General features: G+C 36.3%; 2 protein-coding genes across 2 annotated transcripts; both read left to right on the top strand.

Annotated features, from left to right (window-relative positions):
- Window positions 1-327: 327 nt before the first annotated feature.
- Window positions 328-10,044, top strand: LOC121977337 (CSC1-like protein At3g21620). Its single transcript, XM_042529920.1, has 11 exons — window positions 328-662; window positions 3,621-3,770; window positions 4,903-5,038; window positions 6,095-6,196; window positions 6,281-6,400; window positions 6,515-6,595; window positions 6,999-7,339; window positions 7,464-7,709; window positions 8,199-8,523; window positions 9,059-9,292; window positions 9,651-10,044. The coding sequence occupies exons 1-11, from the start codon at window positions 349-351 to the stop codon at window positions 9,903-9,905; spliced, it is 2,304 nt and encodes a 767-aa protein (XP_042385854.1). The 5' UTR covers window positions 328-348; the 3' UTR covers window positions 9,906-10,044.
- An 802-nt stretch (window positions 10,045-10,846) lies between these two features.
- Window positions 10,847-12,091, top strand: LOC121974556. Its single transcript, XM_042525666.1, has 3 exons — window positions 10,847-11,054; window positions 11,132-11,736; window positions 11,827-12,091. Exons 1-3 carry the CDS (start codon window positions 10,961-10,963, stop codon window positions 11,917-11,919), a joined length of 792 nt encoding a protein of 263 aa, XP_042381600.1. The 5' UTR covers window positions 10,847-10,960; the 3' UTR covers window positions 11,920-12,091.
- Window positions 12,092-12,576: the final 485 nt, after the last annotated feature.

Here is a 12,576-nt window from a genome sequence, read left to right as displayed (position 1 = left end):
CACATTGGGTTGCTCCTTCCTTCTGCTAGTTCCAACCCTCATTTCTTCATCTGTACGCGATTGCCGGCCCTTTCGATCTCCGCAAGGGCACGGCGTTTCGACTTCCGGCCGGCGGCAAAACCCCGAGCTGTTCGTGGATTGCCAGTTGATTTTCATAGACGAGCCACATTATAGCGGCAGAAAAAGATCAGATTTTGCATAAGCATTGTGACCCGATGATATTGCTTTCTTTGCCTCGTTGACCACTGGGTAGGTCATCTTGTCCCCTGTCTGTTGGCTTTGAAATTACCTCTTCGATGAGCCTAATCGTATTCGTGCACAGGAAAATTGATCTTGTTGGAAGCAGTCATGGCCACAATCTCTGACATAGGACTTGCAGCGGCCATTAACATATTAACTACCTTTGCATTCCTTGTGGCATTTGCTGTACTAAGGCTGCAGCCAATAAATGACAGGGTTTATTTCGCTAAGTGGTATGTTAAAGGTGTGAGAAACAGTCCGATCCAATCTGGAGCATCTGTGCAGAAGTTTGTCAACCTGAATTTTAGGTCATACCTGAGATTTCTTGAATGGATACCAGCTGCCCTTAGAATGCCTGAACCAGAACTAATAGAACATGCAGGACTTGATTCTGTTGTTTTCTTGCGGATATATTTGATCGGGTATGTTTCTCTCTATGCTATTGTAGTTAGTTCATCCATTCCTTTATCCTTCAGCACATATCTAATACCGTTTAGGGTAATTTGCCTCATATTTGTAGTTACGTAAGATAATTAAAAAAAAAAAAAACTGAGCTTCAGCAAACGACTTTTAACTTTCCCCATTCAATCAAACTGTTCTACAGGGCTTATGTACCCCATGGAAAAGCTAATAAAGTCTTAAGGGTGCGTTTGGTTCAAGTTATCGTATATAATCTTGGTTATGTGATTACTTGGTAATCACATAACCAAGGTTATGAGTGGATAAAATATAATCTTAATCTTGTTTGGTTCATCTAGGTAATGATATAATCTAACTTGACATTTACTATATTACCCCTTGTTTAATTATATGATTAATTTTGTAGAATAAATTAAATTAAATTAATAATAATAATAATAATTATTATTATATTAATGAATAAGTTGATAATATATATAATAAATAAATAAAATTGATTTATAAATTTTAAATTTTAAAATAAATTTATATATTTTTTTAAAAAATTAGATATGTAATTAACTTATTATATATATTTTAAATTTATATATATTTAGATATGTGATTAAAATTTTTAATTATTTTAATAGATTTTATTTTCCCTAGGGTACCTCCCCCGATAGCCACCCCCCGCGCTCTCCATCGCGCGTCGCCCGGTTCACCACCGACACCAGCACCGAGCTCAGGTAGTATCCCAGCGCCAGCGACGCCCACGACAGTGACGTCGCCAGCGACTGCATCGTCGCCGGCGCCTCGCTGAAGAAGAACTCCAGCTGCCCAGCCAGCGTGAACAAGTCCGCCGAGCCCAGGAACAGGTATTGGAAATTTGGAATGCCACCCAGAAGAATGTGATCGGCAGCGGGCCCTCAGACCCCTCCCCCACCTGCCTTGCCACCCACTTCCGCTTCGCCTCCACCACCCCTGCCACCGCTATCGCTACTACCGAGAGCACTAGCCCGAACCCGATCCTCTGCAGGTGCGTGATGCCTGTCTCGTTCCCCGTCGCGCAGCGCGCGAGGGGCACGATCGCGTGGTCGTATAGCGGCGCGATGGCCATGATGAAGACGACGGGGAAGACCGGCAGCGACATCGGCGGGACCGTGAGCCTGCCTACGTGCGTGTCCATCGTCTCTGCCTGCTGCATCGAGAAGGTCGAGAGCTGCGCGAGGCAGCAGCTGAGCATGATGGTCGATGTAAAGATAGGAAGAAGCTTCATCACCACCTTGACGTCCTCCACTTCCTGCCATGAGCAGGAGAGCGAGCGGTGGAGCGACCGCCCTTCTACCGCCCGGTCCAGCCACTTGAGCTCCTCGCTCCGACTTTCTTCTTCTTCTTCTTCTTCGAGGAGAAGGGTATTTTTGGAAAAAAATATTGATAACCCTAGAATCACAGAAAACCTAAGATTTCCAAGGTTTTCTGATTCCTGGTTCTATTCCCTAATTGCTGATGTGGCGGGAATGTTGTATTACCAGGCATCACCAATTACTTAAACCAAACAAGGTTATCGTTGATAACCAACTAAGGTTATCAGCGATAACCCCGAACCAAACACGCCCTAAATGTGGACAAAGCTCCCTTTACACCTAGAACTAGATTATACTTGGAAATCTATTTGTATGTCATTAAGAACGGAACCATTCTCGGCAATATGAATGAGTCAAAGTGTTTCAAAAGGATAATTGAAAGAAAAACTTAGGCTAGATAGATATTTTTGAGCATAGTTATGAAAAATCACATCAAACCCAGAAACCAAAAACCAGAGAAGATAACCGGAAGCTCAGATGATTCATTGAATTTCTATGTGATGGATTTTTCTGAATAATGACTCGGGTTGACCCAATAAATATATGCATTGGCTTGCTTATATTGGATATATATAAACAAGACTTAGTTTGCTCAAATCAATTCCAGCAAGATTTTAAGTTAAATAGAACTATAGGACTGACTATTATGTTAACTAATTTATATTAGTAAAACTATATAAACAATGAAAATTTATGGGTTAATTTAGATGGATGGAACAAAGAATTTGAAAAAAGAAATTTCAGAATCTTCATATATCATGGAACTGTTATTTTTTAAATTAAGAGATCAGTGAATACATTGTTCACAGAATCAATAACATGTAAAATCATGCTTTATATATCTGACTCAGAGTATTTGGCAAAGATAGAGTAATCTGCAAAAAAATAACTGAAGAAATGTTAGAATAATAGAAAATAATAGAATGGAAGACATCTAAATTTTTAAGTTATTTAGATATAGTTTTAGTAAAGGATAAAATAATAGAAAATAAACTGAGATAGCGTGGAGGAAAGGCTACTAAAGTGGGACTACTTTGCTTCGATAGAAAGGGACTAAAGGAGACTAATTTGATTAATAAAAAGAGATTATCCTTGAGATATGCATTTATAGAGCTCAAGGGAAAAAATTAATTTCTGACTTATGTAGTAAATTTTTTTATTTATAATTTTATGTAGTAAATTTCTTGCTATTGTATGCCTCAAGAATAATATTTCTTTTATTTGTCATTATGATATACTTGTGTTCCACCTCATGCCTAAGGTCAAAGTTATATCTGAAATAACTAAAGCCATTAATACTTCTCCAAATTGAGCCCTGCAACAAAAATAAAAACACAGAGGGCCAGGAGATATCAAGTTAGCGGTTTTGGGGCAGCCAGACTAAGCTTAACAACGAACGAGTCTGCATATTAAGTGTGTCTATGTATTTAATTAACTTACAGCTATTGGATTACGCCAACTCGATATAGCTTTTTATGTATATATACTTCATTTGACAATAAAGAGTTATTTTTGTAGCTACTGATAGAACTTGCTATCAATTAATCCAAAATTTGAGTTGTTATATGTTGTCTCTTTGTTATTCTTATTCTTATCATTTTCCCCCTCTCTTTACAGGCTGAAAATATTTGTTCCCATCACCATCCTTGCATTTACTGTTCTTGCACCTATCAACTGGACAAATGACACTCTAAAAGACTCAGGCAACTTAGAACATAGTGAGATAGATGCTCTCTCCATATCAAATATTCCTACAGGATCACAGAGGTAAGCAGTTAAATGTAGATCAGGAATGAACTGGATAAGTTAAAATAACTCTGGGTTTCGACTTCTCCTGATCTGATTCTTGTCTGAACCATGTAAAAACAAACCAACACATATCAAGCATCAGCTTTAGATGGTGGACAGTTTAGTAACAGATCACAAATGTCTAGTAGATTGTTGACAAGTCTAGTGCATCTACTTAAAAGTAATAGAACAAATGATTCAATTACAAAATAAGAAAAAAAAATGAACACAATTATGATGAAGTGGCACAGATAAAATGTGAGATTAGAGTTCCAATATCTTCTCATAGATAGAGGAAAGTAATTTGTGGTCATTTTACTCCAATGATGAAGACAAAATTAAAAAAAAAAATGTATATGTGTGTGTGTATTGAGCATCTACTCCAACTCAAATAGTAAAACACATGTTAGAAGAGTAATATAAAACTAATCTCCTTTGAAATCTACAATCAGTGGTTAAAAGGATAATTGAAAAGGAAATTTGATTATGCAGTTAAGAACTCTACACTACTCAATTGTGAAGCAAAGAGAAGGGAGAAGAAGATTGTTTCTGCATAGATCAGATTGATGGCATTGTAATTGGAAACCAAATACCCAATTGTTAAGTAGAGAGCAGAAGAAAATTGTAATTCAAGATCTAGATTGTAGCCACTGATTGAGAGACACTATCATCTATAAGAGAAATCCTTGAAGGTTATAACTTAGTACACTAACTTTGTCTTCAAGTTTTTTCTTTAAGTTGGTTGACCTCCTTTTTCAGATGGTAGTCTTTTTCCTTTTTTATCCACTGTGTCGATGTGGGAATGTTGGTGTACAGAGGGGTAAATCAAGTACTAGAACTGATTGAAATTCATGTAGTTTGTGTGACAGATGAGATAGAGTCTTGCCAAATTTTGAACCTCTACAGATGCAAATGGTTTTTAGGTTTTTGGAAACGAGACATGTCTAGAACTATGTTCCCTTTATTTTAAAATAACAATCAATAGGTTTCTCTTTTACCTGTCATCATCCTAGCGCTTTCAATATTCTTCACTTTTGATATTTCTCTCGCTGACCGAAATTACCATACTCAAATGTCAATGTTTTTGTGTAAAACTTGCTAATTTTCACAGGTTTTGGGCCCATTTGGGTATGGCATATATCTTTACCTTTTGGACCTGTTACATATTGCTTAAGGAATATGGGATTGTTGTATCCATGAGACTACATTTTCTTTCATCAGCAAAACGTCGACCTGATCAATTTACTGTAAGTCCATTTAAGAATCTTTGAAATTGTTATTGGAATCACTTGTTATCTTCATTTAACCAACATACTTCAGTGAACATACAACTGAAGTTTCAGTTCCAATTTTATAATATAGGATAATATCATTATGCTTGACCTTCACTTCCCCATTTGTCTTTTTTTTTTCACTTTGTCAACATGAGTGCCTATCCTGGGAAGTCCTCATTTTCACAAAGTGATGGGGAAAATTTGCAAAGTTCCAATGACATCACATGACCTGACGCATATGATGAATAATCAATTTCTTCAATTTGTTTTAGAAAATTAGAAATGCTAATCACAGATGGGTATATTAATTTAAAAAATGATAAAATAACATGTGTCATATCACTTTATGCGAATGTGCTAAAAAAGTAATTTTTCAAAAATAATATTACATAAAAGCATAAATCTTAGTGAAATTTTATTTATGAATGAATTTTGCATCTCTTCAAGTCAATTTCTTTGTGTTGTGATGCATAGAAAGAGTAGAAATGGTATAGATATGTTCGAAGGTGACTAATTGATTGTATAATTGGACGAGTTAAATCAACTAGAATTGAAAAATATAAGGATAAAGAGAAATAGAAAAAAAAACTCTAGTTAATATAATAAAAATGATTTAGTTGTTTTTTATATTTCTATTTTTCTAGTGATATAGTGTGCATAGTGCTCAACAAGGGAATAAAATCCATATAATCAGCCTCAAATAATTAAGACATATGTGGCTTGACAATTATGTTGGTTGTGATGGCAATGTATATACCTTTTACCATATTATATGCATACTATCTATTTCCAACATTGTAATGATTCAATACTTCTTTAGTAAGCTTAGGTCATACGAATCCATATTCTCACTACAGTTTTTAATCCCACTTGACAAATGATTTTTAAACCACACAAAAAATCCCACATAAATTCAATATGTTTCTATTTGAATTTCATGGTGAAAACTAGGCATTTAGAGTTTTATGAGTAACCTAGTCTCTTGTAGTCTTGTTCATGAATTAGTTGAATGTGTTAAAATACTTCCAGGTACTTGTTCAAAATGTGCCACCTGATCCAGATGAGACGGTTAGCGAACTTGTTGAGCACTTTTTCCTTGTTAATCATCGTGATCACTACTTGATGCATCAGGTATTTCATAATGGTTCTCGGAATAATTATAAATAAGAGATGATACAAGCCAGAATATTGGGAATTAGTAGATTATTTATGCAGGTTGTCTATGATACAAACAAACTTGGTGGGCTGGTTGAAGAGAAGAAGCAGATGGAGAACTGGCGTGACTATTATGAGCTGCAATATGAACGCAGGCCGTCAAAAAGACCTACTTGCAAGGTTAAATTGGAACAAATGTTTCTTTCTTTTGGAAATATTTTCTAATTCTATTTACAGCAATGAAGTTACATAATCACATCTCTGCTGCACGATATCTATGTTTTCCTTTAACAGACTGGGTTTTGGGGACTGTTTGGCAAGAAGGTGGATGCAATTGATTTTTATAGATCTAAGATTGATAAACTACGTAAAGATGTAAGTATTACTGAATTTCATACTTAATCTTATTGGTTAACTTTGATTAATTAATCATCTTATTTATTACTGAAAGTGTAGGGTATTTCTAAGGAAAGACAAATACAGAGATAAAATCCAGATCCAACATAAGAAATCCTTGCTCTCCTATTTACTATACAATGTATTTTCATATCACATATAGGCACTAATGGATCTTCTATGTTCTTGTTATATATAGACATTCCATGGTTATTCTGCAAGTAATATGATTTAACTTCTGGAATTTAGCTTGTGAACTCTGCAATAAGAAAGTCTTCCTCGGCCATATATTCCTTTTATTACGTATTATATGATGCAACAACAATTCATTTTGTTTAGTACAGAATTCAGTTTCCTAATTTCTGGTGGAATATATTATCAGGAAGCTACTGAGCGAGAAAATATAATAAAAAATCCGAAGTATATCATGCCAACTGCATTTGTTTCTTTCCGAACAAGATGGGGAGCTGCTGTTTGTGCTCAGACACAGCAAACTAGAAATCCCACCCTATGGTTAACTGATTGGGCTCCAGAGCCTCGTGATGTTTACTGGCCAAATCTATCCATTCCTCTTGTTTCCCTTACAATTAGACGATTGATTATGGCAGTTACCTTCTTTTTCCTGACCTTCTTCTATATTGTTCCAATAACCATAGTACAGTCTCTTGCAAATATCGAGGGAATTGAGAAGGCAGTTCCTTTTTTGAAGCCCTTGATTGAAATGTAAGTGTGGTTTATTGTTTAACTATGAAATGTACCCATATGTTGTGGCTAAGTGATTGCTAATGTTTTTTTCTCCTTCCATGGACTTTTCCCTTGCATTGACAAGAGTTTTATGACTGTGCAGACCTGTAGTTAAGTCGTTCATCCAAGGTTTTCTCCCGGGAATTGCTTTGAAGATTTTTCTTATATTGCTGCCAACAATATTGATGATCATGTCGAAGTATGAAGGGTTTATATCTTTGTCATCTCTCCAGAGAAGAGCTGCATCTAAATATTACATCTTCATAATAATTAACGTGCTTTTAGCAAATATAATTGCTGGAACAGCATTTCAACAGCTTGATGCTTTCATCCACCAGTCAGCAAATGAGTATGTTAGAGATTTTTTCCTTTTTATTTGAATTTAACCAACTGAAGTTTCTAAAAAGTTGTAACTTCCAAGCCAATACTAGGGAGAAAAGGCAAAATACTAAAAGAAAGAAAGGCAAAATACTAAAGTTTTTAGAGAGAAAAGGTGAAATAACAAATAAACTAGGGATAGGGATAATTTAAACGGAAAAGGTTACAGGTTTGGACATTACAGGGCTTCGACAATATTCTTTATATTTATGGATTACAAGTGAATAAGTATTGTACTGCATCCTTTTTTTCCTGGCTACATGAAGATTGCTTAGCAAAATTCTATTGAATATGAAACAGGAAGTATCTTAAACTTTGTTCCTAAACATAAAAAATAAGAAATTCTAAATTCTGCCCCATGTATCATGTCTTTCAATGTCAACTAGCTTGTCCAATTTGTTTAGGAATTAATATATATTTTTTCTATCCTGATTGCTTTGTATTTGGTCCTTTAATGTAGAATTCCGAAGGCAATAGGTGTATCTATTCCTATGAAAGCTACTTTCTTCATTACATACATCATGATTGATGGTTGGGCTGGAATTGCTCTGGAGATAGTGAGGTTGGTGCCTCTTATAATATACCACTTGAAAATTGCCTTCTTAGTGAAGACAGAGAAGGATAAAGAAGAGGCAACAGATCCAGGGTGCATTGAGTTTGCTTCATCGGAACCTCGAATACAGTTGTATTTTCTACTTGGTCTTGTATACTCAACCGTGACGCCCTTCTTGCTTCCTTTCATACTAATATTTTTCGGTCTGGCATATGTTGTTTTTCGCCATCAGGTGAGCAACTTTGGGTCTGCTAGTAATAGTTTAATACATGCATTTTAGGCTCACTTATTTTCTCAGTCATAAACTGTGTAGATTTAGAGAGCAAATTTAGAACATTTGCGAAATTCAGCTTCTAAATTTTTTGAATGAACTTCAAAAATCCTCATGTCCTAAGAAATAGGAAGGTGCAAAAGAATCACTCATAATAAAAGGGAAGTATGAGAATATATTTCTATGGAGATCATTTCAAATTTACTTCAACCATTGTATGATCTTGGATGTTAGCTTAATCTTATTCTTCTCAATTCCTTGTAAAAACATTCATCACTGTGAAATGCTAACCTCTCGGTTTGCTGCAAAAAATAATTCTCATCCATTTCTTGCAAAATATCCAGCAATAATCTTCACTTTTGGGCATAAAAATCTGATAACAAGAATGACAAGAAATGCACTAACCTTGCACATAATGCTAAACTAAAAGTTAAGAACTTTAGTACAAATCATTAGTTAAAATCTTTCATATCTGACATTTTTGTTCTTGCTGCAGATCATAAATGTCTACAATCAAGAATACGAGAGTGCGGCAGCATTCTGGCCAGATGTTCATAGGCGCATTGTCACTGCACTGGTCGTATCCCAACTGCTTCTAATTGGACTTTTAAGTACAAAGAAAGCTGCTTTAACAACACCTTTCCTTATCCCCCTACCGGTGTTGACCATATGGTTTCATAGGTTTTGCATAAACCGCTACACGTCTGCTTTTACTAAATATCCACTTCAGGTAAGCTATTGGTTGCAAGTTTTTATTAACTTTTTATTAAAATATTCATAATTCACATCTGCAAAGACCTCTCTTGATGAATTTATTAAGCTTAAAAATCTTTCAGGCAACTTGATGAATAGGGGAATGTCAATTTATTTGTTATGTCACTAGTGAAGATAGAAAGAGATATGTTCAAAACTCTGTCTTATAAAGAACTTAATGAACGAACGAATATAGCCTATACGAAATAATTGAGATAAATAGAGCTTCATTATGGTGATACTTAAACTTACAATACCATGTTAGTACTGTAAAATTCTTGACAACTAGGATTACTGACTTGGAAATCTTTCCTTTTCTTGATTTTTTTTCTCAGGAAGCGATGATGAGAGATATATTAGAACGTGCCAGGGAACCGAACTTCGAGTTGAAAACATACCTTTTAGACGCTTATATTCATCCTGCATTCAAAACTGAGAAAAAGAATTATGTTTGTATTGCCGAAGAGATAGAACACGAGAATACTTTGGTGGCCACCAAGCGCAATTCTAACAAGAACACACCAGTCTCCAGTAAGCACGCATCATCACCACCACCTTCCCTTCCTATCGAAATCCAAGAACAACTTTAAACACGCTTTATTGTGCCCATTGATCTCCACTGTAATTCATTTTCATTGAAATTTGTTGATTCTTCTCTAATTTGATATCTATGATCAAAATTCCAAAACTTGTGTGTCCTTTGATGGGAGAACAAACCCCAAACTAGAAATCTCCCATCTTTCTGGTTGTATTTCTTTCTGGTTGTATTTATAGATGTGCTATTCAAGTTCAATGTCAGCTTTGTAGTTTCGAGAAATTTTAAAGCCGCTTTTTTTTTATCTCAAAATTAACAAGATAGGTGGGCCACTAATTAATGATTAAATTTAATTAGAGATATTAAATAAAAAAATATAATAAATAAACATGTGTGATTTAACTTAACTATAAATTTAAATTTATTTGGCCGATTTCCTTAAAAAAATTTTTATAAAAATTGAATAAGGAGAAATTCTTAATTTCACTTTCATTTAAATTTGAAATTTATTCAATGAAAATAAAATAATAAATCTATTATTATATTTTTATTATATTACATATTATTACATGCCTTAAAGACTAAAAAACAGCGCTTTAATAAGATGCCTAACTCAAATGGTATTTGTGTTCCTTCTATAATCTGTCCACCTAATTAAAGTTGAGTTTATTACAATAATAACTACATGAAGGAACATTTTATTTGATATGATATAATAATATAATGTAAAACAAACAAAGAGAGATTATGGATTAATTACACAGTTATAGTTTATTTTGCCCCTTTTTTAATGCAATAAATAGGAAGATAAGAATGTGAAAAGGCAAGAGTTCATTATTAGGACATTTTATTTGTTTTCAAATGGATTTGAAAATAAAATTAATGATGAAAAATATTTATTTATTTCATTTGGGCAAAAAAATAAATAAATAAAAACAGGATAATTTGTTGCCTCTGTATCGTATTTAAGCGGATAGGAACCGAATCGAAACGTCCCTGATCGGTTGGATAGCAAATCTCCTCGATTCCGCTCCCGCCCATCCCAAATCCCTTCCTCTTCCTCTTCCTCCGGATTGAATCGGCTGCTTCTCGATTCCTCGGTTCATCGCCATGCCGCCGGGCCCGAGGAAGAGAAGAGCCGCCAAGCGCAAGAAGGAAATGGAGGAACGGATGAAGACCCCTTCCCCTTCCGATTCTCCCCGAGGTATCTTCTTTTTCTTCCCCTTTGGTTTGCTCTTTCGCCTTTTCTCTTCGATTCGTGGCATCGGGCGATTTCGACAGATGCTGGGCAGAGCGAGGATCGGGTGCCGCACGAGGGCGGAGAGGAGGCGGACAGACAGTCCCCGTCCCCGACAATTTCCTCCGAAGAGTGGTTTGGATCTGACGCTGCTGATAGCGCGGCGGCGGATAGCTCGAAGAACCCTAAAGGCGAGGACTTGGTCGAGGAGGATGGGCGGGAGTTGGCTCCCGCAGTAAAGGAAGTAGCTTTTCGGCCGGAAGATCAATCGGCCGCTAAATCGAATGAATTAGCTGAATCTGAGAAGGAAAGCTCGAAACCCGCTGTGGAATCGACCATTTCCGTCGACAACGCCATCGATCTGACTGAGAGAAGCCAAACGACGGAGTTTGCTGCTGGGGTTCTTGAAGAGACGTCGGGTGACAATACAGAAAGAGCTGAAGGGGTCTTCAAGTTCAATCACGACGGCGATGGCCATCAAGTTGCCGGAGGAGACGAGACTTCACCGGCGACCGAGGTGAAGCAGGCTGCTGCCGAGGTTCTCGACGGAGAAAAAGAATCACAACTCCCCGACGTCGATGTGGCCGTCAAACACGAAGGCGATGGCCGTCAAGCTGCTGCAGGAGACGAGGCATTACCGGCGACGGAGGTGCTAGAGTCGGACTCTTGTGATTGCACACTACTTCTCTCGTTTCACTCGAATCAATGCACTGATTAGAGAATCTCTCATGCTACGCAGCTCCTGCATCGCTCTCCGCCGGTGGGTCGCCGCAGAAATCAATGGTGGAATTGCTGTGGGTTGCTGGATTTTTTCACGAATCCTGATGGATAGTTTCAGGTACTTCAGTACCCTTCAAGAACAATTTTGTTGCTAATTTCAATGTGACGCAGCTGCAGTCATGTTTATTTTTGGAAAATAAACCAGTGGAATATGTTGACTTTCAGACGCCAATTTAACTGAGTGATGATTTTGGTTGCTTGTTTATAAAAGCAGTTAAATAGCATGCCACTGTTTGATTTTGGTTCCTGGAAACAATTTTGTTTCGACTCCATACTGTTTCATAGACAATTTCGTAGCTCAAGTGTGTCAACTCTTTTTTCTTAAAAACAAAAATAAATGTCCTGTTGCTTTAGTGTTATTCTTCAATCTGTAGCAAGATACAATCTTTGTTATTACTGGTGGTTCCTCCAAATCTCATACTAATGACGGATAGGTTTCTCAAGCAAAGATGATTTGATTCTAATGTAGTGCAAATAAACGTCCTATGGTCTGTTTCCCCTAGTCTAGAAGTGCTTTCTGGATTCAAGTGATTAACAAACCTTTTCTATTTCTACTAAATGCAATAAAAATATAGAGATCCGGATGATCCAACTTGCTTGATCCGATAAATTAAAAAAAATAAAAAATAAAAGTCAGCATAACGAATGCAAATAAGAAGATAAACCTACAAAACTCGGGGTTGTGCGGACCGCAGGAGCTGGAGTTGGC

This window comes from Zingiber officinale, chromosome 4B, assembly GCF_018446385.1.
Source record: "Zingiber officinale cultivar Zhangliang chromosome 4B, Zo_v1.1, whole genome shotgun sequence".
Lineage (NCBI taxonomy): Eukaryota > Viridiplantae > Streptophyta > Magnoliopsida > Zingiberales > Zingiberaceae > Zingiber > Zingiber officinale.
Note: the sequence above shows the minus strand (reverse complement) of the source record. Positions and strands in the feature narration are given on the sequence as shown.

Excerpts from the sequence above, each read along its gene's own strand:
- LOC121974556 (XM_042525666.1), top strand. The coding sequence starts at position 10,961 with ATGCCGCCGGGCCCGAGGAAGAGAAGAGCCGCCAAGCGCAAGAAGGAA. Across the intron at positions 11,055-11,131 it reads CCCTTCCGATTCTCCCCGAG|ATGCTGGGCAGAGCGAGGAT; the intron begins GTATCTTCTTTT and ends CGATTTCGACAG. Across the intron at positions 11,737-11,826 it reads AGGCATTACCGGCGACGGAG|CTCCTGCATCGCTCTCCGCC; the intron begins GTGCTAGAGTCG and ends CATGCTACGCAG.
- LOC121977337 (XM_042529920.1), top strand. The coding sequence starts at position 349 with ATGGCCACAATCTCTGACATAGGACTTGCAGCGGCCATTAACATATTA. Across the intron at positions 6,401-6,514 it reads CAAAAAGACCTACTTGCAAG|ACTGGGTTTTGGGGACTGTT; the intron begins GTTAAATTGGAA and ends TTCCTTTAACAG. Across the intron at positions 7,340-7,463 it reads TTGAAGCCCTTGATTGAAAT|ACCTGTAGTTAAGTCGTTCA; the intron begins GTAAGTGTGGTT and ends ATGACTGTGCAG.